Source organism: Aquarana catesbeiana, linkage group LG05, assembly GCF_042186555.1.
Source record: "Aquarana catesbeiana isolate 2022-GZ linkage group LG05, ASM4218655v1, whole genome shotgun sequence".
In the NCBI taxonomy this organism is placed as follows: domain Eukaryota; kingdom Metazoa; phylum Chordata; class Amphibia; order Anura; family Ranidae; genus Aquarana; species Aquarana catesbeiana.
The window spans coordinates 583,862,696-583,884,597 of record NC_133328.1 but is presented as its reverse complement, the minus strand read 5'-3'; the positions used below and the strand labels follow the sequence as shown (position 1 = coordinate 583,884,597).

General features: G+C 43.6%; 1 protein-coding gene across 49 annotated transcripts in view; it reads right to left on the bottom strand.

Moving 5' to 3' along the window:
* RIMS2 (regulating synaptic membrane exocytosis 2) overlaps window positions 1-21,902 on the bottom strand; it is a 911,223-nt gene that overhangs the window by 112,501 nt on the left and 776,820 nt on the right. For 36 of the 49 annotated variants that reach the window (XM_073632100.1, XM_073632110.1, XM_073632087.1 and 33 more), the window contains one exon: window positions 17,350-17,567. In XM_073632100.1, the coding sequence (XP_073488201.1) occupies window positions 17,350-17,567 (218 nt within the window). Of the gene's footprint in view, window positions 1-17,349; window positions 17,592-21,902 lie in introns of all 49 variants that reach the window. The other 13 variants (XM_073632103.1, XM_073632135.1, XM_073632130.1 and 10 more) reach the window with 2 other exon arrangements.

The following is a 21,902-nucleotide window of genomic DNA, read 5'->3' as shown; positions in this document are numbered from 1 at the left end:
ACAGCCAAATTCATTAAATACCGTAATAACGGTGTTGCTTGTGCCTTCATAATCGGCTCTCAGACGCGGACCATCAATTTGGATTATGTAACAAACCCCAAAATCCCAAGACTGCTAATGTGATTAGGACCTGGAGATGACTCTAAAGTAACCGGCGGACTTTTCAATCCTTTGTGGATTTTATTCTCTTTATAGAAGAATACAGCTGAGAAGAATATGCCTTTTTGCTCCATAGAATCCCAGAGTCATTGTACACTTAGAGGTTCTGAATGTTAAACAAAAAAAAATTATTTACAAAAGTTGGAAATAGTCCAGACTACACGAGGTTCTATAATGGACAAGAAAGCTGATGTGTAAATGCAGAAAGAAGCACACAGCCAGTGGCGGCCTTTGCATTGAATGAATGAATGATTTGTAAAGCGCTGCAAATGCGAACTGAATCGCCTCAAGGCATTAAGGGCGCACGGGTACCGCCCCCTCTCTCCTGCCACCCCCTCTAGCACCAATAGATAGATTAATGCATTGCATGAATCTATCTATGGCCGCTGCTGCCACCACCTATTCAGGTGCCCGGCCCCTTTTCGGGCGCAGGGCGCCTGAATTACAGCAGTGGGGGGTGGTTTTGAAGCACCTGATTAGAGCCATAGGATCTAATAGGCGCCAAAAAAGGTGACCTCCGAGCAGGTCACTCAGCTGTGTTAGAAAAGAGAATGAATATTTGCTTTCCTAACACTAAACCGCCTCTCCGCCAATCAGGTGCTTGGATCTATTACCCTTCATCTGATTGGCTGAAATGACAGGCGGTGTGTTTGGATGCCAGGCGTCCAATCATAGCAGAGGACAGGAAGAGGGGACAGGAGAAGACATCGAGGAGCTGTCCCACCGAGACAGGTAAGTGCACACTGGCAACATTTGATATGGCACAGTGGCTGCATTTGATGGGGTACAGTGGGAGCAATTGATGGGCACAGTGGGAGCAATTGATGGGCACAGTGGGAGCAATTGATGGGCACAGTGGGAGCAATTGATGGGCACAGTGGGAGCAATTGATGGGCACAGTGGCGGCAATTGATGGGCACAGTGGCGGCAATTGATGGGCACAGTGACTGTGTTTGATGGAACAGTGGCTGCATTTGATGACACAGTGGCGGCAATTGATGGGCACAGTGATTGCGTTTGATGGCACCATGGGCAGCGATTGATGGGCACAGTGGCTGCGATTGATGGTACAGTGAGGCTGCAATTAATGGGCACAGTGGCTGCATTTGATGGGCACAGTGGCGGCGATTGATGGGCACAGTGGCTGTGATTGATGGGCACAGTGGCGGCAATTGATGGGCACAGTCGCTGCGATTGATGGTACAGTGAGGCTGCAATTCATGGGCACAGTGGCTGCGTTTGATGGGCACAGTGGCGGCGATTGATGGGCACAGTGGCTGCGATTGATGGGCACAGTGGCGGCGATTGATGGGCACAGTGGCTGCAATTGATGGCACAGTGAGGCTGCAATTGATGTTTTTTTTTCAGTATTTTTTAGTTTGTTTGCGCCCCCCAGAAATTTTGAGCACCAGCCGCCACTGCACACAGCCAAAGGAGAAACTGCGGGGAAAGAGCACTTAGGAATCATAACACAAGATTAGTGTGAACCTGAACATTTTTATACAGGCAGATTTATGAAAACTTTTCTGCTTCATCTGTTTTTTATATATGTAAATATACTGCAAGTGCCTAGTCATAGATATCCATCCATTTTCTAAAGGGGTTCCACTACATTGCTAAAAAGTCTGGGCAGTCCTTTGGAAACCTTAAAGTGGAACTTCACTCTCCAAATCAACATTGATTATTTTTTATCTTAATGCTGCTAGTATTAGTAAATAGATATGAAAGCACAATATTTACAGTTCTTCAGTTACTTCCTGGATTCTTGCCTAGGCAAACAATGTCATACATCCCAGGAGTCTTCAGAAGGGAAGGAGAAGAGGAGGGATTTTCTCAGCTAAACACACTCTCCTGTATGCATGCTTTAGCTAAGGGCAGATAGATTCCAAGAAAGTAAATGCTTTCAAAGTGATTTCTCAACAAAATAAAGCATGGAGACATGGGTGGATGGGGGGACTTTGCTTTGAATATTAAAAATTAATTAATGTTTATGGTTTGTGGTACTCAGATGCGGTGACGAGCTGCTTTAAAAGTAGCTACACATGTCCCATATTGAAGTACAGTTCAAGAAGTATCAATCCCCTCATTTACTAAGCTCTGGAGCAACTCCACTTGCAGAGTACACAGTCTATTTGCCTTTAGTAAATCAACCCAACAGTGTGGGGAGGAGACGCTGAGTGCCCATTTTATGGCAGTAAACCTAGAGCTGATGACCAGAAGAGTAGAGATACTAACATGCCCATTGTAGGCACTTCTAGCTGTAGACACGGGTCAGCATGGGCACCGGTCTTCAACTACGCAGCTCCAAACACAACAAACTGCAAAACCCCAGTTTTTCTGCTTTCAACACATCAACTTCAGGGATAACATGTTTACTTGCTGCCTAAGATATCTCACAGTTTCAAATGCCATGGTAATGAGATATTCAATTATTATTCAATGTGGTCATACATTTATGGCTGATGGGTGTATATTTATATATTTGCACACCCAGTTTCACAGTCTAACATCCAGCTGAACCGTGTCCTGGTTTCATAGCAGAATATTAGTTTGGTTCTATCCAGGTCTTTCAAACTCCTGCAGCATAATTTAGGATTACAGATCAATGGCATGCCTCACTTCAAAAGTCACTGCATTGCATAATCAGCTTATACACTTAAAATGCACGGCATAAACCCCTGTTTCCTCAGAAGGCACAACTATATCCAGGTAGTTTAAATATAGAAAGATTGGCCATGACCGACTCAAGTACCTTTATAAATGATAAAATGAATGTACAGTTGGGGTGAATATTCTGGGTTACAGAGGATCAGAATTTAAAGGAAACCTGCAGTGAGAGAGGAGGCTGCCATTGCCTGGCTATATCTGACCTCACTAACCTAGAACAAGTATGCAGATCAGAAAGTCAGAGGAGAAGTCAGAACTCTTGGTTTGCGTTTGTGCTCAGAAGTGGTTGAAACCACTGGAACTGCATGAAAGCCAAGGAACTGCCATTTTCAGGGTGACATCAGTGACAGTCTCTGTATTCTTTCCCTCCAGGTTTTGTGGAAAAGACTATAAATTCCAGCATGCGCACACATACAATAACACATTCAGGGTCATGTATTAAAAGTGTCGGGTCATCCAAACCGGACGTTCACTACACAGAGCTGACCTAGGTACAACTCTTTATTCATTTGCGTGCCTATCTACACCTTAAAGTGGTTGTAAATCCACTTTGAGAAAAAAAAAAAAAAACTAACACCTGCAAGACAAGGGCATAATGAGCTAGTATGCATAGCATACTAGCTCATTATATAATTCTCACCTGAGATCAAAGCCCTCGCTGTGGTGCTCGTACACACCCGTACACAGCACCGGCCGGCGACATTACTCCCGGGGGTTACTTCTGGGTATCGCGGCTCCGACGCTACGATTGGCCGGAGCTGCGATGCCGTCACTCCCGCACATGTGCATGGTAACGGCACACTCACTGAAGCAACAGCACCTACATGCCGTTGCTTCAGTTTGTGTCATGTGCCGATGATGTTGGCACATGCAAATACAGGGGATATCTCCTAAACTGTGCAGGTTTAGGAGATATCCGGGGTAGTTACAGGTAAGCCTTATTATAGGCTTACCTGTAGCACAAAGTGGTCTGTAAGGGTTTACAACCACTTTAAGGCTCGATTCACACTAGTGCAACTTTAAAGTTGTGCGATTTTGAGTGCAATTTTGATGCGTCTTTACACTCTATGAAACAAGATACAGTATACATGTGCTCAGATCTCAATAGCTTGTACATGGATATACTCTACCAGGTGCCAAAGGGATGTGACCTCATGTTAACATGTTGTACAAGCTATTGGAATCTGAGCACAGGTACACCATATTACCAAAAGTATTGAGACACCTGCCTTTACACACGCATGAACCTTAATGGCATCCCAGTGTTAGTCTGTAGGGTTAAATATTGATTGGCCCACCCTTTGCAGCTATAACAGCTTCATCTCTTCTGTGAAGGCTGTCCATAAGGTTTAGGAGTGTGTCTATGGGAATGTTTGACCATTCTTCCAGAAGCGCATTTGTGAGGTCAAACATTGATGTTGAACGAGAAGGCCTGGTAGTCTCCAATTCATCCAAAATGTGTTCTACGGGGTTGAGGTCAGGACTCTGTGCATGCCAGTCAAGTCAAGAGGAAGGATATAAACTGGTATCCCTTTTCCAGAAGGGAGCAATAACGGCTCTTACATGACCCAAATTATGTTCTACAAACACCCTATTACCCAATTTTCTTTTTTTTATCATTCTGTCCCAGTTTCCACCCTGTAAGTTCTGTGTGATAACTGCTTGCGTAGCCTCCCTGGCGGTATTCCCGAGTGTGGCTCAGGGTTAAAATTCAGGACCATTAGCGGTAACCCCGAGCCACACTCGGGATTACATCGCAGGATCCTGGTGCCTCCTTACTTACCTTGTCCCCGGGATCCTGCGATGTCCCCCGCTGTGTCTGCGGGCTCCGTCCTCCTCCGAAGCCTCTCCGTGCCAGGCTCCGTTCCCTGCGAGCGGCGTGACGCACGGGGGCGGAGCCTGGCGGCAAATTCAAAAAAAGTGTAAAATCATAACACATACAGTACTGTAATCTTACAGATTACAGTACTGTATGAAATGATTTCACATCCCCTTTGTCCCCAGTGCTTTGGCCCATGCCCTGCATGCAGTTTTATATTGCATATACTGTTCTTTCTGCCTGGAAACTGGAGATTGTCCATAGCAACCAAAAAGTGTCCCTTTACGTCAAAAATGGCTTTAGACCAGCTAGAAAACAAGATAGTAAATTAGAACACTTGCAGAATTGAGCGATAGTGAATCGTGTGGAAATTAATTTTATTACTATTTATTTTTATTTTTTTAAATTATTTATTTATTTTTATTATATTATAATTTATGTTTTTGTGTTTCAAACTTTATCATACCCGGGATATCTACTAGACTCTTGTTTGGACAGATTTAAGTGTGTTATTGTTAAGAATTACAGACCTACAATATAAAACGCCAAATTTCCATGCAAAATAATTGTACCGCTTTCAGCACCTAAAATCCGAAATAATCATACCGCCAGGGAGGTTAAAGTAAACCTGTCATAAGCCTGGACCATGGGAAGGTAAAGATCCCACGCAATGCAGGAGCTATAGGCTGATCTCTCTCTTAGACCCAAATTTGAAACTTTTCACTAAAATTATTGCGACACGCATGCAAGAACATCTGTCCTCCCTGATACATTTGGAAAGCTTACGTATATAAATTGAAACTTTTCCTGTAAATGTCAACGCTGAACTCCCCTCCTCCCCATCACCATCAACACCCTATTAATACTTTAATAATGAGTGGCATTGTTGGCAACTCACGATTAGAGAGGAAAGGAGCTGAGTGCTCAGATTCAGTGCTGGATAGAGAGGTGAAGGGGTGTTCACTGACCTCCCTCCCTTCTCAATGTTGATTCTCCTTGCAGCGGCCTTATGATCACAGCAAAGCCAAAATAGTGGTGGAAGCAGAAAAGGAGATCAGGAGGGAGAGGGGCACTTTGACAGCCTGTAGAAGCAATTGGGTAGCTTTACAGCCAAATGAGCACAAAACTGAAGTTATTGCCAGTAGTCACCAAATAGGGTTTGCCTCCAATCTACTGAAAATATTGAGCAAGAATTCCAATTGGCTGCTTTGAAAACCAAATATAATTTTGTGCTCATTTCTATTTTCACCAGTAATGCAGCAGCACGTCGTGGGTTAATAGGCAAATAAAGCAGATTCCTGTAGTTTACAACATTAGCATATGCTGATAGTATAAGTCAAAAGTTGCAGAAACAGCAACCCTTAAAGAAAGGTTATAAATGAATGTGAACAGTCTAGCCAAATAGGACGTGGATCAGCGTACCACAAAAGGCACAGGCAAAAAAAAAGTATAGGTGCAAAGACCCCTAAAAAAGTAGGTACCAAGGCAATCCAAGTAGTAAGACTAAAACAATACTTTATTGAGAACCATTAAAAATTATTAAATTGTGAAAATCACGTCACAAAAAATTAAGTCTCCACCCATTGCAATATAAATTGACAAAACGTATATTGTCATCTCTCATAATATAAATTGATTGTTAACTTGTTGTGACGTGATGTATTTTTCATGATTTGATTATTATTAATGATTTTCTATAAAGAATCATTTTAGTCATACTACTTGGATTGCCTTGGTACCTCCTTTTTTAGGGGTCTTTCCCCCTATAATTATTTTTTGCATATATTGATATTAGTATTTACACTGAGCAGATTACAATCACAAAGGCTCGCTCACATGGGCATACTACAGTATACGTCCCTGTGAGGGCCATGTTTACTTGCATGGGGATGCACGGGTGTTCTGCGCATCCCCATGCAGGCAATTCCATTTGTGCGAATTGGGATGCAGCAGCTGCTCAGACTCAGCTGTGTCTGACAGCTGTGCGGGTGCATGGACCCAAATGCAGACATTGTGTGTTCAGGGCCATGCGGTTGTGACATGGGGAGCAGCAGCTGTGTCCCTGCAGCAATAAACATGAATGGGACTGCCTGCACAGGGATGCAAGGAACACCTCTGCATCCCTGTGTGGGCAAACACAGCCCTCGCACAGGTGTACGCTTTAGTATGTCCGTGTAAATGAGGCCTAATACCTAAAAGGATTTAAAAATAGACTGCCTTTAACTCATAAGTACACTTAGAAAAACAAATAAAAAAACAAAAAAAATGTCCATCTAGTTCAACTAATAAAAGGGAAAAAAATTATACAATCCTATATACGCAATCATATACCCACAGTTGATCCAGAGGATGGAAAAAAACCCCAGCAAAGCATGATCCAATTTGCTCCAGCAGGGGAAAAAATTCCTTCCTGATCCCCCAAGAGGCAATTGGTTATTCCCTGTATCAACATTACCTATAAATGTTAGTATCCAGTTATATTATGTACATTTAGGAAAGAACCAAGGCATTTTTTTAAAGCAATCTACTGAGCTGGCCAGAACCACCTCTGGAGGGAGTCTATTCCACATTTTCACAGCTCTTATTATGAAGAAATCTTTCTATATTTGGAGATGAAATCTCTTTTCCACCAAACGTAGAGTGCCCCCCTTGTCCTCTGTGATGATCTTAAAGTGAATAACTCAACAACAAGTCCACTATATGGACCACTTATGTATTTATACATGGTGATCATATCCCCCCCTTAATCTCGTCTCAAGAGAATATAAATTCAGTTCCTCTAATCTATCTTCATAGCGGAGCTCCTCCAGGCTTCTTATCAGTTTGGTTGCCCTTCTCTGCACCTTCTCTAGATCCTCAATATACTTTTTGAGAACTGGTGCCCAAAACTGAACTGCATATTCCAGATGAGGTCTTACTAATGATTTGTACAGGGGCAAAATTATATCGCTCTCTCTGGAGTCCATACCTCTCTTAATACAAGAAAGGACTTTGCTCACTTTGGAAACTGCAGCTTGGCATTGCATGTTATTATTGAGCTTATGATCTACCAAAACCCCCAGATCCTTCTCCATTATGGATTTCCCCAGTTGTACTCCCCCTAGTATGTATGATGCATGCATATTCTTAGCCCCCAACTGCATAACTTAACATTTATCAACAATAAACCTCATTTGCCACATAGTTGCCCAATTAAAGAGTGCATTGAGGTCAGCTTCTCTAAGAGCCCTTGCACACTGGGGCGGTTTGCAGGCGCTATTGCGCTAATAATAGCGCCTGCAAACCGCCCCGAAAGTGCCGCTGCTTTCATTCCAGTGTGAAAGCCCCGAGGGCTTGCACACTGGAGCGATGCGCTGGCAGGACGGTAAAAAAAGTCCTGCCAGCAGCATCTTCGGAGCGGTGAAGGAGCGGAGTGTATACCGCTCCTTTACCGCTCCTGCCCATTGAAATCAATGGGACGGCGCGGCTATACCGCCGGCAATGCGCCTCTGCAGAGGCGCTTTGCGGTGGTATTTAACCCTTTCTCGGCCGCTAGCGGGGGGTAAAACCGCCCCGCTAGCGGCCGCATACCGACGGTAAAACGCCGATAATAATAGCGGCGTTTTACCGCCGGCGCCGCCCCCCGCCTCAGTGTGCAAGGGCTCTACAAAAAATCAACTGAATCTTATTTCTGTCATTGAGATATCTTGAACATCACATCTGGCTACAAAAAAAGTTTCTTCTCTTGAATAGTACCTCAATAGTCAGGAATTCGTCTTGACTTGGCTAAATATTACCTCCAATAAATACCATTCAATTAAATTGATGTCCTCAAGAATATCACATTGACAAAGTTATTGTTCTAAACCACCCTCAACAACAACAAAATGGCTTTTTTCCAAATCTCACTAAGATAACAAAATGGTTGATCTAAATATCACCTTAGCAACACAATGGGGGTTATTTACGATAAGCAAATCCACTTTGCACTACCAGTGCACTGCAAGTGCACTTGGAAGTGCAGTCGCTGTAGATCTGAGGGGGACATGCAAGGAAAATAAAAAACAGCATTTTAGCTTACACATGATTGGATGATAAAATCAGCAGAGCTTCCCCTCATTTCCGATTTTCCCCTCAGATCTACAGCGACTGCACTTGAAAGTGCACTGCAAGTGCACTTTCAAGTGCACTTGCAGTACACTTGTAGTGCAAAGTGGATTTGCCTTTAGTAAATCAACCCCAATGTCTGTTCTAAATATTAACCCAGACAATTAAATTTTGGTTCTCCTGAACATAACAGCAAAATCGATATTTTCCTTAACATCACCACAGCCTGCAAAAAGCCTGTGATCCTAAATGCTTCCTCAGATGAGACAATGGCTGCTCTTCTGAAAGTAATTTCATCCCAGAAAATAGCAATTTTCATAAACAACAAAATAGCGTGGACTAGGGGTGTCCAAGCTTTTGACCTTCCTGGGCCACATTGGAAGAAGAGGAATTGTCTTGGGCCACACATAAAATACACTAACAATAGGGATAGCTGATGAGCAGAAAAAGTCAGGCAGATCACAAGTTAACGATCACTGATACAGATAAAGTACCTATTATGCCCTGTACACACGGTCGGACATTGATCGGACATTCCGACAACAAAATCCTAGGATTTTTTCCGACGGATGTTGGCTCAAACTTGTCTTGCATACACACGGTCACACAAAGTTGTCGGAAAATCCGATCGTTCTGAACGCGGTGGCGTAAAACACGTACGTCGGGACTATAAACGGGGCAGTAGCCAATAGCTTTCATCTCTTTATTTATTCTGAGCATGCGTGGCACTTTGTGCGTCGGATTTGTGTACACACGATCGGAATTAAACCGATCGGATTTTGTTGTCGGAAAATTTTATCGCAAGCTCTCAAACTTTGTGTGTTGGAAAATCCGATGGAAAATGTGTGATGGAGCCCACACATGGTCGGAATTTCCGACAACAAGGTCCTATCACACATTTTCCATCGGAAAATCTGACCGTGTGTACAGGGCATTAGAGTAGTAAAACGTCATTTTAAAAAAAATATTTTTTACTATAAAAGTAAAAGAGAGCAGCATAACACTAGTGCGATATTTGGCACTGTTTTTGATAAACGAACACATCAACATCTGGGTGGATGTTGTAGCAATTCTCAATGAATTCTCAAGGAGCTCATCCGATATTTAGGTTCTAATTGTGCCCTTCGTGTGCTTCATCCTTGAAAATAGTTGCTCACAAATGTAGGTGCTGCTGAAAACTGATGGCATGAATAAGGCCTGATTGTGAAGAGTGGGAGATTTTTCTTTGGGAAGATAAAACTTATAAAAGTCCAGTAAGGAGACACTGTCAAACTTTTCTTTGGCCACACGTGTTCACTAAGTGTAAATGCATTTTTACAAAAGAAAAAAAAAATCAACATTTTTAACCCTTTCATGACTAAGCCTATTTTTGAAATTTGGTGTTTACAAGTTAAAATCTGTATTTTTTGCTAGAAAATTACAGTTCCCAAACATTATATATATTTTTTTAGCAGAGAATCTAGAGAATAAAATGGCGATTGTTGCAATATTTTTTATCACATGGTATTTGTGCAGCGGTGTTTTAAACGCAAATTTTTGGAAAAGGGACGCTTTCATGAATTTTAAAAAATCCAAACAGTAAAGTTACCCCAATTTTTTTGTATAATGTGAAAGATGATGTTACGCTGAGTAAATAGGTACCAAACATGTCACCCTTTATAATTGCACGCACTCGTGGAATGGCGACAAACTACGGTACCTATGAATTTCCATAGGTGACGCTTTCAAATTTTTTTACAGTTACCAGGTTTGAGTTACAGAGGAGGTCTCAGGCTAGAATTATTGCTGTCGCTCTGATGATTGTGGCGATACCTCACATGTGTGATTTGAACACCGTTTACATATGCGGGCGCGACTTCCCTATGCGTTTTCTTCGCTGCGCGAGCTCGCGGGGACAGGGGCACTTTAAAAAAATTTTTTTTTTTTATTTATTTTATTTATTTTTTTACTTTATAAATTGTGTTTAAAAAAAAATTTTTTTTTTTTACTTTTACTGCTGTCACAAGGAATGTAAACATCCCTTGTGACAGTAATAGGTGGTGACAGGTACTCTTTATGGAGGGATGGGGGGTCTAAAAGACCCCCCATCCCTCCTTTACACTTCAAAGTATTCAGATCGCCGAAAACGGCGATTCTGAATACTGTGTACTTTTTTAAATTCGGCGCCATTGGCAGCCGAGTAAACGGGAAGTGACGTCATGACGTCGCTTCCGCGTTTACAACGAGAAGGCTGGAACGAAGCCACCCACAGCTTCATTCCAGCCCGCCCCCAGCCGCCGAAGGCACAGGATCAGACACCGGGCCTCCCGATCGCACGGGAGGCCCGGTAACAGTGGCGGGAGGGGAGATGTCCCCTCCCGCTCCTCCGGTATAACAACCGAGCGGCTTTTAGCCGCATCGGTTGTTATACTCGGGTAGCCGATCGCCCGCTGTAAACAACGGTACCGGGATGATGCCTGCAGCTGCGGGCATCATCCCGGTATAACCCCGGAAAGCCGAGTACGCATATCTGCGTACGGTCGGCGGGAAGGGGTTTTAACCACTTGAGCCCCGGACCATTATGCTGCCTAAGGACCAGAGGTCTTTTTCCAATTTGGCACTGCGTCGCTTTAACTGCTAATTGCGCGGTCATGCAATGCTGTACCCAAACGAAATTTGCGTCCTTTTCTTCCCACAAATAGAGCTTTCTTTTGATGGTATTTGATCACCTCTGCGGTTTTTATTTTTTGCGCTATAAACGGAAAAAGACCGAAAATTTTGAAAAAAAATGATATTTTCTACTTTTTGTTATAAAAAAAATCCAATAAACTAAATTTTAGTCATACATTTAGGCCAAAATGTATTCGGCCACATGTCTTTGGTAAAAAAAATGTCAATAAGCGTATATTTATTGGTTTGCGCAAAAGTTATAGCGTCTACAAACTAGGGTACATTTTCTGGAATTTACACAGCTTTTAGTTTATGACTGCCTATGTCATTTCTTGAGGTGCTAAAATGGCAGGGCAGTACAAAACCCCCCCAAATGACCCCATTTTGGAAAGTAGACACCCCAAGGAAATTGCTGAGAGGCATGTTGAACCCATTGAATATTTATTTTTTTTGTCCCAAGTGATTGAAAAATGACAAAAAAAAAAAAAAAAAAAATATTTACAGAAAGTCGTCACTAAATGATATATTGCTCACACAGGCCATGGGCCTATGTGGAATTGCACCCCAAAATACATTTAGCTGCTTCTCCTGAGTATGGGGATACCACATGTGTGGGACTTTTTGGGAGCCTAGCCGCGTACGGGGCCCCGAAAACCAATCACCGCCTTCAGGATTTCTAAGGGTGTAAATTTTTGCTTTCACTCTTCACTGCCTATCACAGTTTCGGAGGCCATGGAATGCCCAGGTGGCACAAAACCCCCCAAAATGACCCCATTTTGGAAAGTAGACACCCCAAGCTATTTGCTGAGAGGCATATTGAGTCCATGGAATATTTTATATTTTGACACAAGTTGCGGGAAAGTGACACTTTTTTTTTTTTTTTTTTTTTTTTTTTTCATAAAGTTGTCACTAAATGATATATTGCTCACACAGGCCATGGGCATATGTGGAATTGCACCCCAAAATACATTTAGCTGCTTCTCCTGAGTATGGGGATACCACATGTGTGGGACTTTTTGGGAGCCTAGCCGCGTACTGGACCCCGAAAACCAATCACTGCCTTCAGGATTTCTAAGGGTGAAAATTTTTGATTTCACTCTTTACTGCCTATCACAGTTTCGGAGGCCATGGAATGCCCAGGTGGCACAAAACCCCCCCAAATGACCCCATTTTGGAAAGTAGACACCCCAAGCTATTTGCTGAAAGGCATGGTGAGTATTTTGCAGCTCTCATTTGTTTTTGAAAATGAAGAAAGACAAGAAAAAACATTTTTTTTTTTCTTTTTTCAATTTTCAAAACTTTGTGACAAAAAGTGAGGTCTGCAAAATACTCACTATACCTCTCAGCAAATAGCTTGGGGTGTCTACTTTCCAAAATGGGGTCATTTGGGGGGGTTTTGTGCCACCTGGGCATTCCATGGCCTCCGAAACTGTGATAGGCAGTGAAGAGTGAAATCAAAAATTCACGCCCTTAGAAAGCCTGAAGGCGGTGCTTGGTTTTCGGGGTCCCGTACGCGGCTAGGCTCCCAAAAAGTCTCACACATGTGGTATCCCCGTACTCAGGAGAAGCAGCAGAATGTATTTTGGGGTGTAATTTCACCTATTTCCATGGCATGTTTGAGCAATATATCATTTAGTGACAACTTTGTGCAAAAAAAAAAAAAAAAAAAAAAAAATTTGTCTCTTTCCCGCAACTTGTGTCGCAATATAAAATATTCCATGGACTCGACATGCCTCTCAGCAAATAGCTTGGGGTGTCTACTTTCCAAAATGGGGTCATTTGGGGGGGTTTTGAACTGTCCTGGCATTTTATGCACAACATTTAGAAGCTTATGTCACACATCACCCACTCTTCTAACCACTTGAAGACAAAGCCCTTTCTGACACTTATTGTTTACATGAAAAAGTTTTTTTTTTTTGCAAAAAAATTACTTTGAACCCCCAAACATTATATATTTTTTTAAAGCAAATGCCCTACAGATTAAAATGGTGGGTGTTTCATTTTTTTTTTTCACACAGTAATTGCGCAGCGATTTTTCAAACGCATTTTTTGGGGAAAAAACACACTTTTTTAAATTTTAATGCACTAAAACACGCTATATTGCCCAAATGTTTGATGAAATAAAAAAGATGATCTTAGGCCGAGTACATGGATACCAAACATGACATGCTTTAAAATTGCGCACAAACGTGCAGTGGCAACAAAATAAATACATGTTTAAAAGCCTTCAAAAGCCTTTACAGGTTACCACTTTAGATTTACAGAGGAGGTCTACTGGAAAAATTACTGCACTCGATCTGGCCTTCGCGGTGATACCTCACATGCATGGTGCAATTGCTGTTTATGTTTGACGACAGACCGCCGCTTGCGTTCGCCTTAGCGCGAGAGCAGGGGGCGACAGGGGTGTTTTTTTTTTTTGTTTTTTTTTTCTTTATTATTTTTTTGCTTTTTTAATCTTACTTTTAAACTGTTCCTTTCATATTTTTTTTTTTAATCATTTTTATTGTTATCTCGGGGAATGTAAATATCCCCTATGATAGCAATAGGTAGTGACAGGTACTCTTTTTTGAAAAAATTGTGGTCTATTAGACCCTAGATCTCTCCTCTGCCCTCAAAGCATCTGACCACACCAAGATCGGTGTGATAAAATGCTTCCCCAATTTCCCAATGGCGCTATTTACATCCGGCGAAATCTAAGTCATGAAATACTCGTAGCTTCCGGTTTCTTAGGCCATAGAGATGTTTGGAGCCACTCTGGTCTCTGATCAGCTCTATGGTCAGCTGGCTGAATCACCGGCTGCATTCTCAGGTTCCCTGTTGAGACAGGAGAGCCAGAGAAAAACACGGAAGACGGTGGGGGGGGGGGCATTCCCTCCCACGGCTTGTAAAAGCAGTCTAGAGGCTAATTAGCCGCTAGGATTGCTTTTACATGAAAGCCGACCGCTGGCTGAAAAGAATGATACCAAGATGATACCTAAACCTGCAGGCATCATTCTGGTATAACCACTCAAAGTCGTGAATGGCGTACCTGAAGACAAAAAAATGGTTAACAATGGTTAACAATAAAGCACAGTAAAGTGTAAATAATTACACACCTGAAAAACAAACATGATAAAACATAATAACAATAACAATAACAATAAAACATTGCAGAATAGAATACAGTAAAAAAGAGCAGAACAATAGAGAGAGAGAATAGAGAGAGAGAGAACAATAAAACAACTATTTTTTTTTATTTCATTTTTTTTTTTTTTTTTACACTTTTTTTGTAACTAACTTTTATAACGGTAACCGGTTCCAGGTTCGGGTCTCTCAAAATGCGATGGCATCTTGGGAGACCCTGTGAAAGTGTGCCTAGTCTGTGCAATGCTGTACCCTACGCTAATACTCAACTAGTGAATGGTAGCGTTCAAAACATTCACCAATGCAAAGACCAGGATTGTCAGGACAGGAGGGACAATAATAGCGGGTGTCACGCCTATATCCGCGCTTGCTGCAGACACGACATCTTTTTTGGGGGGGTTCGTTGGGTAGGGGTACTCGGGAGGACATAAAAATGCCTCTCATGCAGCCGACTGCATTTGGTTGGGGATGTGAATGGGGGAAGTACGGGCGCTGCAGAAGCGGTGGGTTCCCAATTAGGATTGGCGAATGCAGCAGGAAGGGCACTATGGGCACGACGGGCCTGTGTTTGTCTTCTTGGTGGCAGCGGGACACTACTTGTGCTTGCCACCTCACCAGCTTCAACTGCACTTATGGGACTCGCCACGTCACCACGTGTTACTGCAGTGCTGGTTTGACTACGACCGGGGTGTACTAGGCCGCTGGCGCTTGCCAGTTCACCAAAACGCTACCAAAAAACGTTAGCGATCGCAGGGATCAGGCCTGACTCTGCGAACGCTGCAGTTATGCGTTTAGTGTTTTGTAAGTGTCAGTGATCGATCGATACTGCACTTGGGTGGGCTGGGCCGGGCCGGGCGGAGGGGCAAAACGCAGGTGCTAGCAGGTATCTGGGCTGATCCCACTAACACTGCGTTTTTGGGAACCCTAAACTGCTGGGGACGCTAGTATAGATCTGATCGGATCAGATATTGATGCGATCAGATACTATACCACTAAGGGAGGTGTACGGTGCGTGCGTGGGTGTTAGCGGTACTGGCGCTAATCTGACGCTGCCTGGGGCTGGTGCTTGCCAGTTCACCAAAACGCTACAAAAAAAACTGTTAGCGATCGCAGGGATCAGGCCTGACTCTGCGAACGCTGCAGTTATGCGTTTAGTGTTTTGTAAGTGTCAGTGATCGATCGATACTGCACTTGGGTGGGCTGGGCTGGGCCGGGCGGAGGGGCAAAACGCAGGTGCTAGCAGGTATCTGGGCTGATTCCGCTAACACTGCGTTTTTGGGAACCCTAAACTGCTGGGGACGCTAGTATAGATCTGATCGGATCAGATATTGATCCGTTCAGATACTATACCACTAAGGGAGGCGTATGCTGCGTGCGTGGGTGTTAGCGGTACTGGCGCTAACCTGACGCCTGGGGCTGGTGCTTGCCAGTTCACCAAAATGCTACCAAAAAAACTGTTAGCGATCGCAGGGATCAGGCCTGACTCTGCGAACGCTGCAGTTATGCGTTTAGTGTTTTGTAAGTGACAGTGATCGATCGATACTGCACTTTGGGCTGGGCGGAGGCACAAAACGCAGGTGCTAGCAGGTATCTGGGCTGATCCCGCTAACACTGCGTTTTTGGGAACCCTAAACTGCTGGGGACGCTAGTATAGATCTGATCGGATCAGATATTGATTCGATCAGATACTATACCACTAAGGGAGGCGTATGCTGCATGCGTGGGTGTTAGCGGTACTGGCGCTAATCTGACGCTGCCTGGGGCGACGCATATCACCGCCGGGCGATCAGGGGGCTAAACCTTTATTTGGTAATAAACGGCGGGTGCCCTGACACTATAAAAAATAAACGAAATAACCAGCGTCATCCGTAACGGTTATACGGTGATCAGTGGTGAAAGGGTTAACTAGGGGGCAATCAAGGGGTTAAAACATTTATTAGGTAGTATATGGGGGTCCCTGATGCTATAAAACGCTGACGGCGAACCTAAATATTTACCTCACTAACTAGCGTCACCAGCGACACTAATACAGCGATCAGAAAAATGATCGCTTAGTGACACTGGTGACAGGGGGTGATCAAGGGGTTAAAACTTTATTAGGGGGGGTTAGGGGGGTACCCTAGACCTAAAGGGGGGTAATACTAACTGTCCCAACACTGTAACTGTCACAAACTGACACTATGCAGTAATCAGAAAAAAAAAAAAAAAAACTGCTGGTGTCAGTTTGTGACAGGGGGGGGGGGGTGATTGGGGGGGGATCGGGGGGGCGATCGGGGGGGGGATCGGGGTGTTTTGTGTGCCTGGCATGTTCTACTGTGTGTGTGTGTGTTGGTGCACTCACATAGATGTCTTCTCTCCTCGGGCCGGAACGGAAAATACCGACCCGAGGGGAGATGACATCACTTCCTTTGCTGCTGTTTAGCATACAGCAGCAAAGGAGTGTTTTCATTGGCCGGCGGCGATCGCGAGGGGGGGGCCACGAACGGATGGTCTCCCCCTCATCACCGATCGCCGCTGGACAAAAGACGACCGCCTCGGGCACCGGGGGGGGGTCCGATCGGACCCCCCACCCGCGGAAGGCAAATCACGTACCCTGTACGTGATTTTGCCTGTCCGTGCCACTTTGCCGACGTACATCGGCGTGAGGCGGTCGTCAAGTGGTTAAGTAAGTTTATGATTTTGTGTTGGGCAGCATTTAAAAAGCATCTTGGGCTGCAGGTTGGATACTCCTGGTGTAGACATTTTTTAGTCTCTATAATATATTTTAAAACCTACTCTCGGCACCTCAAGCACCCCACCTACATTAAAACGCAAATCAGGTCTTAGTAAAAAAAAATGGGTCTTACCTGTTTGGCTGAGCTGTGAGGTACTTCTGCTTTTCCGTGACAGGCCAACAATAGCCACCATTTTGGCGCCGATGCTGGATCGCCGTTTCTTGTTTCCTGTGCCTACTGTTCCCACAGCTGTGTCGGACTGGCTGCCGTCGTTCTTCTCCAATGTATACATGTCTCCTCCGATGCTGGTACTTTTAGTCATGTTTTTTCCAGAGGCTCCCATCTGTCTGCTTTGCATTTTGGATGTAAAAACACTGTCAGCCAATTGGCAGATAATGTTTGCACACAAAACAAGGGGGTGAAAAGACAGAAAGCAGAGTGTTTAGTTGATAAAAATGGGAAATTTAGGGAAATTCTAGCAGGTGACTAAAATGTTCTAGCAAAGTACGTGTGATGAACAGGCAACAGAAGCAGCACACAGACAAGATGGATAAGACATTAAACTACATAAACCACATACCAGCCATACACGTATCAATCCAGCAGTTCGGTAAAATAATTGAAATTAATATTCTGATTAAATCTAGCAATTAGTGATCATTTTTCACTACCATTTAATCACTTTAAACCAATTTTATAGGGTTAGATCGAATATAAATACAATGAGTTTGATTCAATAAAACTGAAGAGTGCAAAATCTGGTGAAGCTCTCCATAGAAAACAATCAGGTTCCAGTTTTTTGTTTTTTCAATCAAAGCTTAATTATACAAGCTGAAGTTAGAAGCTGATTGGCTGCCATGCACATCTGCACCCGATTTTGCCCTCTCCAGCTTTAGTAAATCAACCCAACTGCGATGTATAGAGAATTCCTTTCCATATTCAGGTTGATCAAATGAGGTATGAAGAAAATAGACAATTCTAAAACAATTTTTTTTTTACTTTTTGCAATACATTTTTTATATTTAAAGTGACAGGATTTACTAATTATTTTGCATCAAATAATTATTTCAGACATTTGTTTGAATGACAGTCAACTGCATGCATAATCAATGCATGTATGGCCAGCATTGTTCAACAAGGCAGTGCATAGAAAAAAAGTGTTACACACAAACCAATCAGATTTAATTTCACTGCAGTAAAATCGGTGATTGGCTGCTTCACTTTAAATTTGTATTAATATGTCCAGTTAAGAGTTTTGGTAACATACTTCACATAGCAATCAATTACAAATCTCCATTCACGTTAACATTAAACTGGATGGTTTCTGAATGGTTGCTTTTATTACTGTACATTGCTGTTTGCACTTACTAAACATATGTTTTTTAACTCAGAGTATTGGGAAACACTTTATAAAATACACATCTCTGGGCATTCTGGAATATTATATTCAAATGCTAATGTGTCCTGCCTTATTACGCATTTTATTGTACAGGGTGTCCAAAAAAACTCCATACATGAAACATTTTTACAAACTCATATTATATTTTACATTTAGAAACTTAAAATTTAGAGACTATTTTGTAAAATTTGGTAATTAAAATTTTATAAATAAAGGTACATTTAGCTACAATTTCTCATTTTCCCTATATATGGTGACTTTTTAGAAACTCCATGTAGCCACTGCATCTCAATTGACATAAATTGGACTGCCTGTATGAAGATGCATGGAACACTTGTGCATCCCCCTGCGGGTAAACATGACCCTTACCTGGGCGTACGCTGTGGTATGTCCATGTGAATGAGGCCTAATTATACTATTTATGTCAATATACTGTATATAGCACAGCATAGGCCAGAGTTTGCTGAAATTGCAGGATTTCTTTGATCACATTTGATTTGAACAACAACACAAAACTTACTGATAACAGATAGCAAAACGAAACAGTAAAAGAAGACACTTTATTAGTTAAAAATAACGTGCACTCGTGAATCTAAGATATAGATAGATAGATAGATAGATAGATAGATAGATAGATAGATAGATAGATAGATAGATGGATAGATAGATTTCCCCACGTGTCCCTTACTGCTCTTAAAAAGTACAATTCTAAGTTGAGTTACTAGGGTTGGATTACTAATGGCAAACAGGCAGGGGCGTAACTAGAAATAGCAGGGCCCCATAGCAAAATGTTGTATGGGGCCCCCCCTGCAAACAGCCCCCCACAGCTGTCCTAGTGTCAATGCAGCGTGACCTGTGCCCAATACAGCATGACCTGTGCCCCATACAGCGTGACCTGTGCCCCATACAGCGTGACCTGTGCCCCATACAGAGTGACCTGTGCCCCATACAGAGTGACCTGTGCCCCATACAGCGTGACCTATGCCCAATGCAGCGTGACCTGTGCCCCATACAGCGGTACCTGTGCCCAATACAGCGTGACCCGTGCCCAATGCAGCGTGACCTGTGCCCCATACAGCGTGACCTGTGCCCCATGCAGCGTGACCTGTGCCCAATGCAGTGTGACCTGTGCCCAATGCAGCGTGACCTGTGCCCCATATAGCGGTACCTGTGCCCAATACAGCGTGACCTGTGCCCAATACAGCGTGACCTGTGCCCCATACAGCGGTACCTGTGCCCAATGCAGCGTGACCTGTGCCCAATGCAGCATGACCTGTGCCCGATGCAGCGTGACTTGTGCCCAATACAGCGTGACCTGTGCCCCATACAGCGGTACCTGTGCCCAATGCAGCGTGACCTGTGCCCAATGCAGCATGACCTGTGCCCGATGCAGCGTGACTTGTGCCCCATACAGCGTGACCTGTGCCCCATACAGCCTCACCTATGCAGAGGAAGAGGCAAGCCACCCGGATCAGCAGAGAGCGGGATTGCCCGCTGTAATAGCTTTCATTTGAATTTCCCGTCTTCTCGGGGCTCATCGTCACATAGCCCCACCTCTTGGCCCTACGCCTTTGATGACGTCACGTGTCCCACATTGGATCGGCATTCTGTCTATCAAAGGCGCCGGGCCAAGAGGTGGAGCTATATGACGTGAGCCCCGGGAACACTGGAAGTTCTAATGAAAGCTCTTACATCTGGCAATTCAGCTCTCTGCTGATACGGACAGCTCGCCTCTTCCTCTCCTCTCTCTTCCCCTGGCTGGGAGACTGTGCCGGCGTGCTCTCATCCTCACCGGGCCCCACTCGGCTGCGGGCCCCATAGCACCCGCATGGGTCGCTATGGTGGTAGTTCCGCCCCTGCAAACAGGCTGTTCACTTTGCAAAGGAATTCTCCTTTATTTAATGAATGTTTAGAAAATTCACCTTGCAAAGAATACCCAATCATGTGTATGGAAAACAAAACCAAAAAAACCAAAACAGTATTTTTGCTTGCACATGATTAGATCAGCAAAGCTTCACCACATTTATTAGGCTAAGGGAAAACTCCCTTTGCAAAGTGAAAGTCCCCTTGCAAGGTAAACAACCAATTTGCCTTTAGCAGATCAACCCTGCTGTCTTCAGTTTTTTTTAAACAAATGTTTAACCACTTCTGGACCGCCTTCCGAACATTTACTGCGGCAAGGTGGCCCGGCTGCACGAAACGACGTACCTGTTCGTAGCCCCTGATTCGAAAGAGGGGGAGCCAATCAGCGGGTCCGGTGAACACGATGTCCGCCCTCAATCATTCCCCAGAGATGCAGAACGGCGATGTGCCTAGGTAAACAAGGCAGATCGCTGTTCTGACAGGGGAAAACAGAGATCTTGCGTTCCTACTAAGCAGGAACACCGATCTCCGTGTTCTCCCAGTCAGAACAACCTCCACATAGTTAGTAAGCACCCCCTAGGGACATACCTAACCCTTTGATCGCCCCTGGTGTTAACCCCTTCCCTGCCAGTGTCATTAGTATAGTAATAGTACATATTTTTAGCACTGATCACTGTTTTAGTGTCACTGGTCCCCAAAAAAGTGTCAAAAGTGTAAGTTAGGTGTCTGATTTGTCCGCTGCAATGTCGCAGTCCCGCTAAAAATCGCTGATCGCCGCCATTACTAGTAAAAAAAAAAGTAAAAATTCCATTAAAAATATCCCATCATTTGTAGATGCTATAACTTTTGCGTGAGAATGTGTAAAAAAAAGTGTGGCGCTACACTTTTTTACGCATTCTCACTCACTTAAGTGGTTATCCACTCTTAAAGGGGCAGTTTCACACATCAGTCCTAACAATTGTTTGGCACCATTTTTTGTCACTTTAGATTAGATTATACACATTTTTGGTTTGCTATAACTTTTGCAAAAACCAATCAATATACACTTATTGGAATTTTTTTTTACCAACAATATGTAGGAGAATACATATTGGCCTAAATTGATGAAGAAAAAATTTTTTATTGGATATGTATTACAGCAGAAAGTAAAAAATATTGTTTTTTTTTCCAAAATTGACGATCTTTTTTTGTTTATAGCGTAAAAAATAAAAACTGCAGAGGTGATCAAACACCACCAAAAGAAAGGTCTACTTGTGAGAGAAAAAGGACATCAATCCGTCATTATACTGCAGCAGGTCGGCGCGATCCTGCGAGCCGTCGTAGCTATACGTTGGCTCTTTTAAGCAGAATAGCAGGCGTGTGCGTGGCGCGCGCACGCACCCGCTGCACTGCGGGGGTGCCAATGCTCGTGGCCGACGGTCAC